The sequence below is a fragment of the Cicer arietinum genome, chromosome 6 (genome assembly GCF_000331145.2).
Source record: "Cicer arietinum cultivar CDC Frontier isolate Library 1 chromosome 6, Cicar.CDCFrontier_v2.0, whole genome shotgun sequence".
In the NCBI taxonomy this organism is placed as follows: domain Eukaryota; kingdom Viridiplantae; phylum Streptophyta; class Magnoliopsida; order Fabales; family Fabaceae; genus Cicer; species Cicer arietinum.
Window position 1 is genome coordinate 20,617,445 of NC_021165.2, and position 16,245 is coordinate 20,633,689.

Consider the following 16,245-nt stretch of genomic DNA (forward strand, 5'->3'; position numbering starts at 1 on the left):
TTATACAATCCCATTAAAAACTTATGGATTGGATTGGATTTATACATTTTTTGAATATAATTGGAACCAAACTACAAACTAGATATACCGAGTTGGTTTGAGTTGAATTGACTAGGTAATTATGTTTTATTACAACAATTAAAAATCTAGTTTTGTTGAAATTTATTGTATATTTGGTTTGCAAAAGAAAGTGAAAGGAGAGAAAATTAGAAGAAAGAAAGTAAAATTAGAGTGAAAAGTGAGATGATTTAGTAGTTGTTTAAAAAAAGTAAAAAAATAAAAATAAAAATTAATAAAATATAAAAACCAAATTAAGAAACGACACGAATATCTTTAAACAAAAATTTTACATAGTAAAAAGAATAAAAAATAATATTAACTCTAATTAAAAAAATAAAGAAAATAAAAAATATAACCAATGAAACAATAACACTTGAACCCACATTAAATTTTATTTTTTTAAATAGTTATTATTATGTTCGAATTATTGAAAGAATATTTTTATATCAAGTAAAGGGTATAGCTGTCTTTTAAGGTAATATTTGAGTATGCGTGGTAACGGAACAGTGTGGATGTGCGAAGGCGAATTTTGTTTCCTCCACCTTAACACCTGACTAATCGGAGAAAATTTATATTCGTCTCCATTTTATAGCGTGTGTGAAACTTAGACCCCATTCTCACCTGCAATTGAGTTCGGATTTATTCACCCGTACACGCACCTATTCATATATATAAAATTATAAATTTAAAAATTATATTAATTATAATTAATATAATAAAATAATTATTATTAGACAATAATAAATTTAAAAAATATTTTCTATAAATATAAGATTATAATTTATAATATTTAAAAAAATATTAAGTATATTGAATATATATATATATATATATATATATATATATATATATAATATAATTTAAAAATTACAACAATATTAATGCTAAACAGTACAAAATATATTCACATCCACACTCAATTAAAATAGATTTTCTCCACTTAAATTAAGCAGATACATGTGAAGACACGCCTCTGCAAGTTATGATGTTATGCTTATATTTGTGGCTCAATTATGTTTTCTTTCCAATCAGAAGTGAATTGAACTTTTGTGTGGCATCCAACAAAAAGCCGTCTTTCCTCCCTTCGTTTAGACAGAACCAAACTATGGAGTGATCTCCATTTGTGCACTTTCTCTTCTTCTACCATCAATCCTTCATCTTCCTCTAAAACCAAAAAGACTATTAGTTTTCTCCATAACATTTGTGAAATGATATTTCAAGAAAGTCCCAAATATAAATTAAAACAATAAATTAAAACACATGAATAAGAAAAGAAATCAAGTTACAATATACAAAAGGGTCATGCTAACACAAGTCAGAGCATCTTCGTGAACTCAACATGAATTCATTAAATAAAGTTCAATGTGTCATGTCATTTTGAAGGAATTCATTAACATGAATTCATTTAGGGGTGGACAACCACCCGCGGCTTGGATTAAACCGAGCAGCCTGTAGCCCAATTTCTATAACGGGCGGGTCAAAAGCGGGTAGACGGGTCCGCGGATAAATAAAAATGGGTTTATATGATTTATAGTGGGCGGGTTCGGTTAAAGATTTTTAGACCGCGGATACTCGAACCCGCCCGATTCAAATTATAAAAAAAAATATCATCTAACTATACCCAGTCCAATATAAGAGGCCCAAATCCATAATCTCATTTAACTAAAACCAAACCCTAAAACTCTGACGGTTCAACTCCCCTTCTTCACTAAACTGCCACCACCTCCACCGTTTCTATTTCGAAGCCACCACCACCACCGAATTCTCATGTGCAAAGCCTCAACCTACCTCCATCATTTTTGTTTCTAACTACAAAAACGTAGTCAATAATTATTAATAATTCCCTCTTTCTTTTTCTCTTTTTTCTTCTCATCAACCGTTAATGAAGAAAAGATGTTTCACAAACACATATAGGTACATGCAACATCATATGATATGAGTTCTTCTTTTGATTTTAACGATCTTAAAGTAATGAATCTACTAAGCGTGCCGTGATTTCTTTGTTGAAGTTTTGTTTTTGTTTTGGGGATTGATTTCTGAAAGTTTGTTATATAATGGGTCTTTTAGGGTTTTTGAAAATTTTCTCTTTTTGGTATTTTATGATTTCTGTACATTATTGTTAAATTGAGTTAAATAAATGTGTTTAGGGGTTATTTAAAGTTTTATTTTCCATTTATATGTGTATATATTTTTAAAGATTTTAGTAAATATTAGGTTTTTATGAACATGGAAGAGAAAAACAAGATGATATGTTTAGAAAAACAGGATAATATGTTTAAAAAAGTATAGTTTGATTATTGTTATTTTATACCTTCATTATTAATAATTATTGACTTACATTTGTTATTTGTTTCTCAGGTTGGGCATCAAAATCAACAAAATTGATTCATGGAAATTACAATTTCATCAATTTTTATTTGTAATATTATTTGTTATTAATAATTTTTATTGATTTATAATATTATCATAGTCATTTGAAAGGGAATTATAATTTCATCCCTGCAATATGTATTGATTTGTCATTTAAAAGGCTAGGCTATTGTTGTATGCTTAATAACATCTGAAAATTTGAATTTGTAGCTGATTCGTATATAATGACCAAATTGGATTGGAGAACCCAGAAATAGAAATGGAGAACCCAATAATAGAAAAATAACAAATATATTTAAATAAACAAAAAGGAATGAAAAAAAAAATTCAAAGTTTATGAAATGGGTGTAATAATTGCCTTCAAAATGGGTTAAAAAAAAGCCCGAAAATTAGACATCACAGAAAAAACAAAAAAAAATGCAATTGGGCTGGATATTTGAATGGTTTAATGATTGGCCCAAATCGAATTTATCCACCCGTTTTACCCGCAAAACCGTGAACCCGCAACCCGATCAAACCGAGTCCATCGGCGGATTGCATTGGGTCTGTTTTAATCACCCGTGATTTGGGCCGATTGTTATTTTTGGGCCCGAACCGACTCAATGTCTATCCCTAGATTCATTAAGTGGGGTCTAATGTGTCACATCATCTTAAGAGAATTCATTCATTTTTTACGTTAACTTAATATGAGTTCATTAAATAAGGTCCACTAACCGTCATAAATTTATTATTATTAATAAATTAATTATAAAAAAATAACGGTTATAATTTTATTATTATTAAATTATCAAAGTACCGTTTCTTTATGAGCACCGTGATGACATATTGTCACAACTCCAACAATTAATTTGACAGATTGTCACAACTACAACAATGAACTATTGCGAAAAACTGAATTTTAAGTAACAACAGATGAACTCATCTGACTACCGTTGGAGATGCTCGTAGACACATTTTAAGTACAACAAAAGTATAATTTTTTTATTAAAAAATAATATTTGGATTTTTATAGAGTTGAAAACAAAAATTCCAAAATAAAATTTTTACATTTGAATCATTAAAACTCTTTGGAACACATATTAGCATTTTTCAATAAAAATACAAAGTATTAAAAAATAAAATAAAAATCGAAAGATCACGCATAGAAGTTCGCAAATAGGGGTGGGAATAGGTCAGGTTAGGCCAGACTTTGAAAGGCCTGAGTCTGGCCTACGATGAATTTTTGAGGCCTAAGCCTGGCCTACGGCCTATGATAGGCTTTTTTTTCAGCCTGAGCCTGGCCTACGGCCTACCATGGTCTGACCTGTAAGCCTATTTAAAAGCCTTATTCACATTAAAAATAATTTTTCTAACAAAATAATTTTAAAAAAAATATATGAAACAAAACACCCTTTAAACTCTAAAAAAATATTTTTGGTTGAAAAGAATAAATTTTTTTATTAAAACAAACGCACCCATTATTATCTCTGAAACAAATGGTACACATATCGATTTATATGATTCTCCATATACCAATACTAATGTGTATATGTATATATATATTAATAAAAAATGATTTTTCTAACAAAATAATTTTTTAAAAATATGAAACAAATACCTTTTAAACCTTAAAAAATAGTTTTTGGTTTAAAAGAATAAGTTTTTTATTGAAACAAACACACCTATTATTATCTTTCAAACAACTCAGAATATTACCTCTAAACAAATCCTCTCAAACAACTCAGAATATTACCTCTTAAACAAACTCATATTCAATAATAATAAACAATTAGGGTTTTAAAATTTATATACTAATAATATATATAAAGATAACAAATAAATAGTATTGGTTTTTTTAAAATATAAAGTAACAAATAAATAATATCGATTTTTATAAAAAAATATGTTGTTTTCATACATGTTTGTTGGAGTGAGTGCAATGGAAATTAGAAGAAGAAAAAATAGAGAATGAAATACATATAAAATATATATAGGCCGGTCTGTCAGGCCTAATAGGCTTTTTTATAAGTCTGAGTCTGACCTATTTACATAAATAGGCTTTAACAACCGCCTGAGCCTGACCTTTTTATTAAACAGGCCAAACCATAAATAGGCCAGACCATAGGCCCCTGTCGGACAGCTTAGCCTATTTCCATCCCTATTAGCAAACTCAAAATTTAAAATATGATATTCGAATCAAACTTATTCAAATTGTAATGGTTTATTTCATATTTAAACATTAACATGAAATATAACCAACCCAAATATCACATATTGGTTTGGATTGTGTGGTTTCGGTTCGAATTTGAACCGGTGAACACTACTAATTTGTACTAATAATAATATATGTTGAGCATATTAATTATTTTTATTTAAATATTATTATTATAACATAAAATAAGAAGGGAAATAATACAAAAAATATTGGTGAAATAATAAAATATTTTTATTATAACTAAGAAATATTACACTCCAGTAGCCCAATTTTGAGAATTTTTTAAGAATAGTTGTTTTTTAACAAAAACGATAGGAAAAAACAAAAAGTATTGACAAGCAAAAAATTTGATGAAAGAAAAATACATTTGATGAAATTTTTGAGTAAGAATTTGTCTTAGTATATAATAATTCAGTATCACCAGGAATAATTTGTCCTATATATATGATAATTATTTCAAAAATTTACAAGTGAAAATTTGTCTTGTGAATGATTCTTCAATTTTATAAATGATAATTTGTCTGACATATTATAATTATTTTCACTTTTATGTTGACAAAATTGAAAAAAAAATTGCAAATTTTTATTGGAAAATTTTGTTTTTGCGTGATTTTTATAATAAATTGTAGCAAGTGTAGTATATTGTAATTATTTTCAATTTTATTTAGAAGATATAAAAAATATTAAAGTTAACTATTTGATTAGAGACAAACATTTGTTCTTTGTATGAATTGCACACTCCAACAATTTCTTAAGCAACTCATTTCCACACAAAAAAAAATATAAAAAAAATTATACTTTACAAATTATAATTGTTCTCATTTTTTAGTCGACGATATTAATAAAATAATTTTTTTGAGTAATTTCTTAATGACAAACATTTGTGTATGAATTATACATTTATACATTCCAACATATTCTTTAGCAATTAATTTCCAAATGTAATCACATGAAAAAATTGAATGTGAAAAAGTAATAGTTAGTGTATTATAATTATTTTCATTTTTATGTTGATAATATAAAAAAAAATTATTTTTAATTAATAATTTTTTTACAGACATTTTTTCCAGACATAGTTTTTATAATAAACTGTAATTAGTATATTGATTTTCATTTTCTTTCAAAGTTAAAAAAAAATATGAAATTTAACTAATTAATTAAAAACAAATATTTGTTTTGTTTACAAATTGTATGCTCCCATAACTTATTTAGTGATTCATATTTAGAAAAAACAATGTAAAATATTGAAGTGTGATAGAGAGGTCAAGGATTTGATCCTTACACTCAACATATTACTAACAATACTGTCATTGATTGTTTCAAAAAAAAAAAACATTAAAAAAAATTAAAAAATTAATGTGTAAAAAAAATATAATTAATATATTATAATTATTTTTGTTTTATTGATTAAAGATAAATATTTATTCCATATATAATTGTATGTTCCAACAACTTTTTTAACATTTCATTTTTAGAAAAAACAACGTAAATAATAGAAGTGAAAAATTTTTATAGTCAATATATTATAATTGTTTTCATTTTCATGATATTAATAAAATACTAATGAAAAAAAGAAGGTGGAATGTCAATATAAATCAATGTTACAGACAATAAAAATCATAAATTTTATCATCTCATCATACAATTATAAATATTATCTTAAAATAATTATATAATTAACTACTCTTATTTATTATCACTGTAAAAAGATTTACACAAACACTTATGATCATGAATTCTTTAACAAATTTTTTAGTAACAAACATTGTCGATATATAATTTTTATCATAAAAATAAAATTACTTGACTAGATGTAATATATATATATATATATATATATATATATATATATGATGATTTGTTGATTTTAAAAGTATTTTTACAATGAGTTACTTCATTTAATAATTCTATATAAACATTAAATTTTACTAATTTAATTATTGATTATTTACATAATATATTAATGATTAAGAATACAAATTTGTATATATTTTTTTGAAAGTTTATTATACATTTATTTAAAATTATTTATTAAAATATCAAATAATTTTAAAATTTTATGAAGTTAATCTACACAATAAAAAGTTTTAATTTCACAGTTGGATTAATTAATATTAAATTATTAGGATGTCTAATTTATCCTTAATAAAAATTATACTTTACAAATTATAATTGTCATAATTTTTTAGTCGACGATATTAATAAAATAATTTTTTTGAGTAATTCCTTAATGACAAACATTTGTGTATGAATTATACATTTATACATTCCAACATATTCTTTAGCAATTAATTTCCAAACGTAATCACATGAAAAAATTGAATGTGAAAAAGTAATAGTTAGTGTATTATAATTATAATTATTTTTATGTTGACAATATTAAAAAATATTAATTTTAACTAATAATTTTTTTACAAACATTTTTTCCGACATAGTTTTTATAATAAACTGTAATTAGTATATTGATTTTCATTTTCTTTAAAAGTTAAAAAAATATGAAATTTAATTAATTAATTCGAAACAAATATTTTTTTTGTTTATAATTTGTACGCTCCCATAACTTATTTAGTGATTTATATTTAGAAAAAACAATGTAAAATATTGAAGTGTGATAGAAAGATCAAGGATTTGATGCTTACACTCATCATATTACTAACAATACTACCATCGATTGTTTCAAAAAAACATTAAAAAAAGTTAAACAATTGATGTGTGAAAAAATTATAATTAATATATTATAATTATTTTTATTTTATAATAGAAATGCAAAAAAATTTATAGTCAATATATTATAATTGTTTTCATTTTCATGATATTAATAACATACTAATGAAAAAAAAGAAGGTGGAATGTCAATATAAATCAATGTTACAGACAATAAAAACCATAAATTTTATTATCTCATCATACAATTATAAATATTATCTTAAAATAATTATATAATTAACTACTCTTATTTATTATCGGTGTAAAAGATTTCAATTGTATTAGCTTTCCATATATATATATATATTTGTTTATTTTAGAAGTAATTTTACGATGTGTTACTTCACTTAATAATTTTTTATAAATATTAAATTTTATTAATTCAATTATTGATTATTTGCATTAATAATTAAGAATATAAATTTTTATATATTTTTTAAAAGTTTATTATACATTCATTTAAAATTATTTATTAAAATATCAAATAATTTTAAAATTTTATAAAATTTTGGGAAATTAATCTACTCAATAAAAAGTTTTGATTTTACAGTTGGATTAATTCATCATTAATATTAAATTATTTGGAGGTATAATTTATCATTTATAAAAATTATTTTCGCTGTCCACTTTTATTAGTTTAATTATCTTTCTCATCCTATCTCTTTCTTTTAAGGTAGTCATTTTAGTCTTTTAATATTATTCTTCTAGCTCAAATGACTCTTTTCTCTTAGTTTCCAGTTCAATATTATATACGTTGCAAAAATACACATGGACAGCTATATTATTTTCATGTTTTTTTTACGGAAATAATATTTGCATGTTATGTGATAGTTTACATTATTAATTAATTTTAGACAAGATCATCTAGGTATTCTTCCCATAAAAAGTGAAATGAGTGTTCTCTCTCAAATTGGGTTCTTAGTTTTGCACTCCAAATATTTAAATAGTAAATTTATATTCGACTATATAGATTCAAGAATAACGTATCTCTTCTCTTTTAAAAGAGGACAAATAAAATTCACGTTGATGAATGAATAAAACATGTTAATAAAAAAAAAGGACTTTGAGTTAAGGTGATTAAAACAAAGAGGTGAACATATCTCCAGTTATTTTTTTCTTCACTTCGGGGAGAAAATTAAAGCAAATTAAATCAAATAAAAGAGAAGATAAAGGTGATGAATATTTGAGCTTTTTTAGTTGGGATTTAATAGGGAGGATGAATTTTTTGAGTTCTTTAAAGATTAAGAACTTTAATTTTTGTTTTTATAACATATTCTATAAATAAAAAATAAAGGATAACAACTTTAGTACTTTCAAAACGTAAAAAAGCAAATCGATTAAAAAAAAAATTTAAGGAAAATTTGTTACTTGTAATTAAGTTAAACAATTAAATTGTTATTTGTAATCTTATGCCGCGTGCTACATCAATGTATCTAAGACAAGTCGTTATTTAAAATAAATAAATAAAAAACAAAAAAGACTTATATAAGATAAAGAATATTATTAAGTAGTAATATGAATCGTATAGAAGTGGTTTGAATTGTGATTTTTTTATAATCATAATTTATGTTTTTAAATTTAGATTCATTCAAAATTGATCTTTGTTGCAAAATCAAAATCTAGAACGTTCTTAGTTAGTTAAAAATAAATAAAACAAATTATTTTTACGTGGTTAATGATAGTGAAGGATAAAGATAAAAATATCACACACAGATGTATTTTAGTTAAGTTGAATTACGTCAATTCCTCACAATCTGTGAGTTTTTCCACCAATGTATTTGACATAAGAACTTGTTTTCACACAATCTTTTTTTTTTTGTATCACTCTTGATCAGTTACAAAATCCACATTTCAACATTGAAATGATTTTTACACTTTTCAATCCAGAAAGGAGTTTTATAAGTTACCTTTTAATCCCTAAAAGAATTTTTATAGTATACTCAAACTATCTTAAGAGATAAACTTGAACTCCAAATGATGTAATGATGGAAGGTTGTAGGATCAGAATCTACTCAACACTTGTTTGAGATTGATTGTAAGCAATAACTCAATAAAGGGATCTTTGAATATAGTAAGAGAAAGCTGAAGTTTTTGCTTGATTGAAGAGTTTTGTTTGTTCGAGTATGATTGTTTGAGTAATGAAATAATTGCACTGCAAATTCTTAATATTGTCTTCACCTTGACGTTCCTTTAATAGTCATGGAGAAGGTTAGAAAGAACTCATTATAGCCATAACTAGTTATAAGGCAAACATTTTTTTTCAGAGTCAGAGTTTAATAGACATGTGTGTTATTCAATCCAGAACGTTCTTCTTTGTAATTGAAACGTTTTTTGTTCTGTGTTGAACAGAAAACGTGGATGAGTGACTTAGTAGTTGTCTAGTGTTAGTTCTTTGTCGTAGAAACATGTTAAGCTTCTTGCAAAAGGTGTATCGGCAATGTACTTTCTTTCACGTTGTCTTAGTTGTCCTTTCTCATAGCTCATCAATCTAGAGATTAATCTCGAGGCTGTTTTGCTTCATTGGGCTTTCAGCCAGACTTCTGGATTTCATTGTTGTTTTTAGTGGTCTTGATATTCTTTTATCTTAAGATTTGGACTACAGAAAATAATTCATTTTATTTGTGTCCTTAAAGTGAAATAGCCATAACGATCTTAATAATCTAGAATGATCCTTTTATAAACTATATAAATCAGAATGATCTTGATTACCCATAACGATCTTGTAATCAATTTCCAATTCAGTTAAGACATGATGTTCTTTGATTTATATCATGATGAGATCGGTGGTTGTCGTATAGATGTATTTGATCACTTATCTTTGAATAAAAACACAAGTTAAATAGCAACACAATCATGATTATATATTAATTAACTTATTTGATTATTTTCAAAGCACTTGATTTGAAATTTTGCCTCAATATATTCTTGTGCACTTTTTTAAAGATAATAAATCTAAACGGAAAAAAAAGATGACATATTTATTACAACTAAATAAAAGATTTCACTTAATTTTATCGTTAGTGTAGTTATTTATTTGCTTAATGTAAAATTAACTAATGTTATCTTCCTACATCTAATCAAAAACCCTAATTCTTAAAAAATATTCTCGAAATAAATAAAATAAACTTGTTCCTCCTCATGCATGCCACTTCCTCTTATCTCCAAACACAGTTCACAAAGAACACTCAAACACAAACACAAAAGAAAACACAAACAGAAAAGAATACACTTGATACTTGATAGGTCATACTATGTACATTACCCCAAAGTCGCTATGAACTAATTTTTGATCTCAAATTAATCCTACAAATGTTTCTTCTCTTATTTTTTTAAATAAATGACTTTTATACATCTTTACTTTTTTTTTTCGCCGTCTCAAAGTTGCGTTGTTTTTGTTTGTCGTCTTGGTGTGATGCTATTTTGATTTCCCGCCTTATAGCGTATTCGTTTGGTTCAGATTGAGAGATTAATTTCGATCAATTCAATACAAATTCAACCAATAAATTTGACATATTCAATGTTACAGTTCAAGATGCATGAGTATTTCAGATAATTCAATTTCGTATTTGTAGGTATTTTGCGATTTTATGCTATTAATCTTAATAAAAAGATATTTATTCATTCAAATTGATTAAATACATCAAATAAAAAAAATACAAAATTAACGACACTAAATGTAAAACAGATAAATTCGCTAATAAACTCACAACATTCAATTTAATATCATAAAATGATAAAAACAAGATATATAGGGTGATTCCATGAATTATTCGAAACCATCTTTCTTATTTGGGTAAAGAAGAAGGGATATATAAGTGAAGGAAGAGAGGAGGTGGCTAGGACACATTGCTAAGAGAGGCAGGGTCTTTTATTTAGCTATTGACACCACACAAATTGCAAATGCACCCATAAGTTAGTTATATATTGGACATAGCCTTTATCATAACTTGGCGTGGCTTGCATAATGCAACCAAAGGTTCAACTTTGGGCATTGTAATCCCAAATCCTTCAGTCATATCAATTTCTTCAACCCCAATTCTCTCCCACTCAAAACATTGAATCAAAGACCCAATTGCATGACCCATAACACGTTTTGCTAAAACATCTCCAGGACAAGATCTTCTTCCAATACCAAATGGAAGCATATTGTAAATATCATTAAAATTACCTAAGTCCCCTTCTTCAAATCTTTCCGGCACAAACTTTGTTGGATCTTTCCATAAATTAGGGTCTCTATGTAGGGTCCAAAGATTCACAAAGAGCATTGTCCCACGTGGTATATCAAAACCACAAACTTTGCAATCATTGGAAGACTGGTGTGGTATCATTAGTGGTGCCACAGGGTATAAACGAAGTGCCTCCATAATAACGTTGGATAAGTATTTTAATTTTGAACCTTCTGATTCAGCCATTAGTTGATCATGTCCCACACAAGTGTCTATCTCAGCTCTAACTTTAATCATTGTTTCTGGATGGTTTAGGAGAAGTGAGAGTGTCCATTCCATGGTTGTAGCCGCAGTCTCAGAGCCAGCTACAAGTATTATCTGTGTAATTATTTTGACACATAGTATGAAATATTGTTACAAATTCAATAACCAATATTATACACCAATTTTGTTATATTAAAAAATTATGCCGATAATAAATTCCTCCATTTTTTTGTTTGTTTATTATCTGCTATAAATTTATTTGTTATCAGCTAATTATTTATTGTATGCTATATTCACTATTATTTACCAAACAAAGTCTATGTGTTGTATATGTATGATCAAAATAGAACATTTTGATAACAATTTTTTATATACTACTTCAAGTAGTATTTGAGATTATAATTTATAGAATATTATTTTTTTTCTCTATTTTTGATATTTATTATCTTAATTGAAAAAAATTTAAATTTAAATTTAAATTCAAAATAGTTGTTATGTCATTTTATATGTATTAGATTATTTAACCGGTGGCGAAACTAGATTTAATTTTATACATAACTAAATATAATTCAAAAAAATAAAATATACTCTCAAAACTAATGTATTAAACTTAAATTAAACAAAATTAATCACAATAAATTTTTATATAAAATATAAATTAAAGCCGCGTAAAGAAAATAAAAACTTACTTTAACTATTTAGAAAAGTTGACGACATTTTAAATAGTCAAATTCATTAATAATTGATGTCGTACTAAATATACTAACAATATTTTTTTATTCTTACATTTAAATTTGTTTGGATTGTTAAATATATATTATAAGAGTGAGTAAATATAAAAATATATCAATTTATTAAAATAAAAATAAAAAACATCACTACCATGTTAATACATTAAGTTTCACCGTTGAGTTTAACTGCTAATTAATTTTATAAATATTTCAAATTTTATCTGTAAATTTCTCAATTATCAATTAGTTTATCAGTTATATCCATTTTTTTTTTCTGTTGTTGATCAAATAGAGCTAACCTACCCAGCTATTGCTAAAGTCTGCTTAAAAAAGTTATTGCTTTAGTAGTAAATAGAAAGATAATTAAATATATACGATTAGATATCATCCTTATAGACGACTCCACAAAAAGAAATTAATTAATCAACCAGTCAAGACTATGTCCAATTTGTTAGAAAAAAAGGGCCAACTTAATAAAAATATAATATATACGTCTTTTTTTATTAGAAATATAGATGGATAAATGCATAAAACTTTATGATACTTTTTTTGGAAATGATATTTCACCTAATTCAAACAAATCAATTTAAAAGATGGGTCATTGTATAATCATTAATTAATCCTATTTTTGATATTGTTCTATTCGATCACACTCATTATCTATAGTTTAATTTTGTTTTATCTTAAAAGATAAGTATGTTTTCTTCGGTCAAACAAATTGCTTTCAAAAAAAAAAAAAAAAAAAAGAAAAAAACAGGCAAATGATAACAAAGACGTGAAGCATTTGATAATACATTAAATATATTAAAAGTTATATTTTTAACTTTTTTTAAACAAAAGTTCGACTCTTACGAATAATATCCGACTCTTATGAATTTTTAACTTCGATGAGAATCGAATGTGTTACCAAATTCTATTGGCTTCTACTATCAATTAACTTAGATCACTGTTTTCTGACATTAAAAAAAAAAAAAAAAAAAAGAAAAAAACAGGCAAATGATAACAAAGACGTGAAGCATTTGATAATACATTAAATATATTAAAAGTTATATTTTTAACTTTTTTTAAACAAAAGTTCGACTCTTACGAATAATATCCGACTCTTATGAATTTTTAACTTCGATGAGAATCGAATGTGTTACCAAATTCTATTGGCTTCTACTATCAATTAACTTAGATCACTGTTTTCTGACACACTTTCATATTCCACCTAATTCCAATAATCAATTTGAAAGATGGGGCTTATAGAAAGAATGACCGATAGGCCATTGTATTATTATCAGTTCTATTGTTCTTTTTAGACATTATTAATTCAATTTTTTTTTTTTTTGAATAGATTACTAATTCTATTGATGATTGATTATGGTGTCTAACCCCTAAACTCTAAACATTTGTTAATATACCAAATATACGATTTCTCGATTAAAAATGTATTAAAAGTTGTTTTTAACTAGTTAAAAGTTTAAAATTTATTTTTTAATTTTAATATAAAACTTAATAGCAAAATGAATAAAAATGATGAGTTAATTAACAATAATTTTAATTTTTGAATTACACAGTATTTAAAAATTAAATACATTAAAATTATAAAAATATATTTAAATAAATATATATTCGGTTAGACATGTTTGTCTTTAAATATGTTTTTGATTAATATTTTTAAATATATTTTTTATTGTTTAATTCGATCAATAAAACTATTAATAAAAAAGATATTAAAATATAGTTAATCTAAAATAGAATATATATATAAAAAATTAACATCAAATACATTAATTTTACAGTGATATTTTTTATTTGAAAAGTAGTATTTAAACCTTTGATAAATTCAAGTGGTATTATGACTTTGAAACGTTCATAGAACAAAATAGTATTATAAAAATAATAGAAGAGTGCTGAAAGCGCTACACTAATTTATATATTGTTTTAAAAGATACCGTATTATCTTTTCAATGTTATCGTAATCTCTTTTGTTATATTCGAAGGATTATTATATTCTCCATATTTAATATCTTCAGTTAAATTCAACTCTTGTTGTTGATACAATACTATCTTTTCTTAAGTCAAACAAATAATATCACGTCAATATATATAACAACTATCAATAATTATTAAATATTTTATATTAGATCTACTTTATTAATTATGTATAAAGAATAAATAAAACTATCTTATTTTAGATAGACTTATTATTTGTATAACATTCATATTTGTTATTTTATATCAATGTTTCTTTTTTGTGATAAATAGTTAGAAATATTATTGATAAAAAAATAATTAATATTGCATTACGTTTTAAAAACCACAAATATAAAAAAAAAAAAAAAATAGACAATAAAAAAAAATGGATGAAAAAATTCTCACCAGAACAACACCTTTGATTACTTCGTTTGTGTAGAATTCTGGCTCCTTTTGTTGCAAGTCCAACATAACATCTATTAATGTCATACTAGTAGTTGTTTGGTCATGGTTTCGATTTCTTTGTTTTTCATCAACTAGCTTCTGAAGGAAGCTATCCATCTTCTTACTCAATTTCACCATCTTCTTTTTCTTCCCTTGAAAATCAATCCATTCTAGTATTGGAAAAAAATCATTCAAATTTCCACTTCCAAGAAGTTCTAGAAACTCCTTCATTAAAGTTTGAAACTCTTTTCCTTCTAAGGCCACAACATCTTTACCATAGTATCGTTTCCCAGTTATCACTCTCAATATGATGTTGAAAGAAAGTTCTAAAGTTTTTGTTTTGATGTCAACTTTTGACATTGATAATTGTTCTTTGGATTCTTCAAATATTTGCTTAACTAACAACATCACTTCTTCTTCTCGAACTTTCGCGAACATTGCTAGGCGATTGGTCGAGAAGAGCTCTGATGTTGTTAAACGACGAAGTCTACGCCAGAATTCACCATATGACGAAGAACCCAACGTCGTACTATTGTAATGAAGATATTTTCCAGCGAGTGTGACGGGACGATTTGCAAATGTAATGTCATTATTCGACAAACATTCTTGTATCGCGGAAGGCGAAGAGACGACGAGGATATTGCGTGTGCCGGCACGGAGAAAGACCATGTGTCCATAGATTTGTGAGAGTTTGTGGAGGCTTCGATGTAAGGGTTCTTTGATGAGATGAAGATGACCTATGAGTGGTAAAGATGGTGGTGAAGGAGGGAGGTTTTTGGGTTTGTTTTGTTTCTTTTTGAATTTCAAAAAGAAGAAAAGTGTGAGAAGAAAAATTGAAATAGGTAAAAGCCACTTAGCTGAATATTCTTCCATTATGATGTTGTTAGCTTATTATTTAGTAGTGATTGCAGCTTCCTATTATTAGAAGTTATGAGAGAGTGGTGTTGTTATAAGTATATATATAGGGGAAGAGGGGAATGGTTCTCCTCATATGTTTTGAATATAGATAGATAGCTTACGGGGTCTACTTCATCTTTGCACGGGTTTTAAATTAATAATATATTCAATTATTTTTTTTTTACTAAAAAATTATTCATTTATTCAAATCAATAAAAAAAATTATGTCGATTAAAAATATTATAATTAAAAGTTTTTTTTAAAAAATATATCTGCGGATAAATTTATATCAAATAAATTTATAGTATGAAACGACACAAAATCTACAAATGTGATAAAATATACAAAATTGAAGTATTTGAAAGTTTTGAATAAATTGTACTGACTCAATTGAAGTTAATCTCTCAATTTGAACTAAACAAATATCACATTAATTCGAAACATTAAAACAACG

At 25.3% G+C, this 16,245-nt stretch overlaps 1 protein-coding gene across 1 annotated transcript; it reads right to left on the bottom strand.

Annotated features, from left to right (window-relative positions):
- Window positions 1-11,020: 11,020 nt before the first annotated feature.
- Window positions 11,021-15,838, bottom strand: LOC101495902 (cytochrome P450 81Q32-like). Its single transcript, XM_004505565.4, has 2 exons — window positions 14,856-15,838; window positions 11,021-11,874 (listed from the first exon to the last, which is right to left on the bottom strand). The coding sequence occupies exons 1-2, from the start codon at window positions 15,765-15,767 to the stop codon at window positions 11,248-11,250; spliced, it is 1,539 nt and encodes a 512-aa protein (XP_004505622.1). The 5' UTR covers window positions 15,768-15,838; the 3' UTR covers window positions 11,021-11,247.
- Between the last annotated feature and the right edge of the window lie 407 nt (window positions 15,839-16,245).

Bases quoted from the DNA above. Each gene is read 5' to 3' on its own strand.
- LOC101495902 (XM_004505565.4), bottom strand. From the start codon at position 15,767: ATGGAAGAATATTCAGCTAAGTGGCTTTTACCTATTTCAATTTTTCTT. The intron at 11,875-14,855 runs GTGAGAATTTTT...ATAATTACACAG, and splicing joins TAATCAAAGGTGTTGTTCTG to ATAATACTTGTAGCTGGCTC.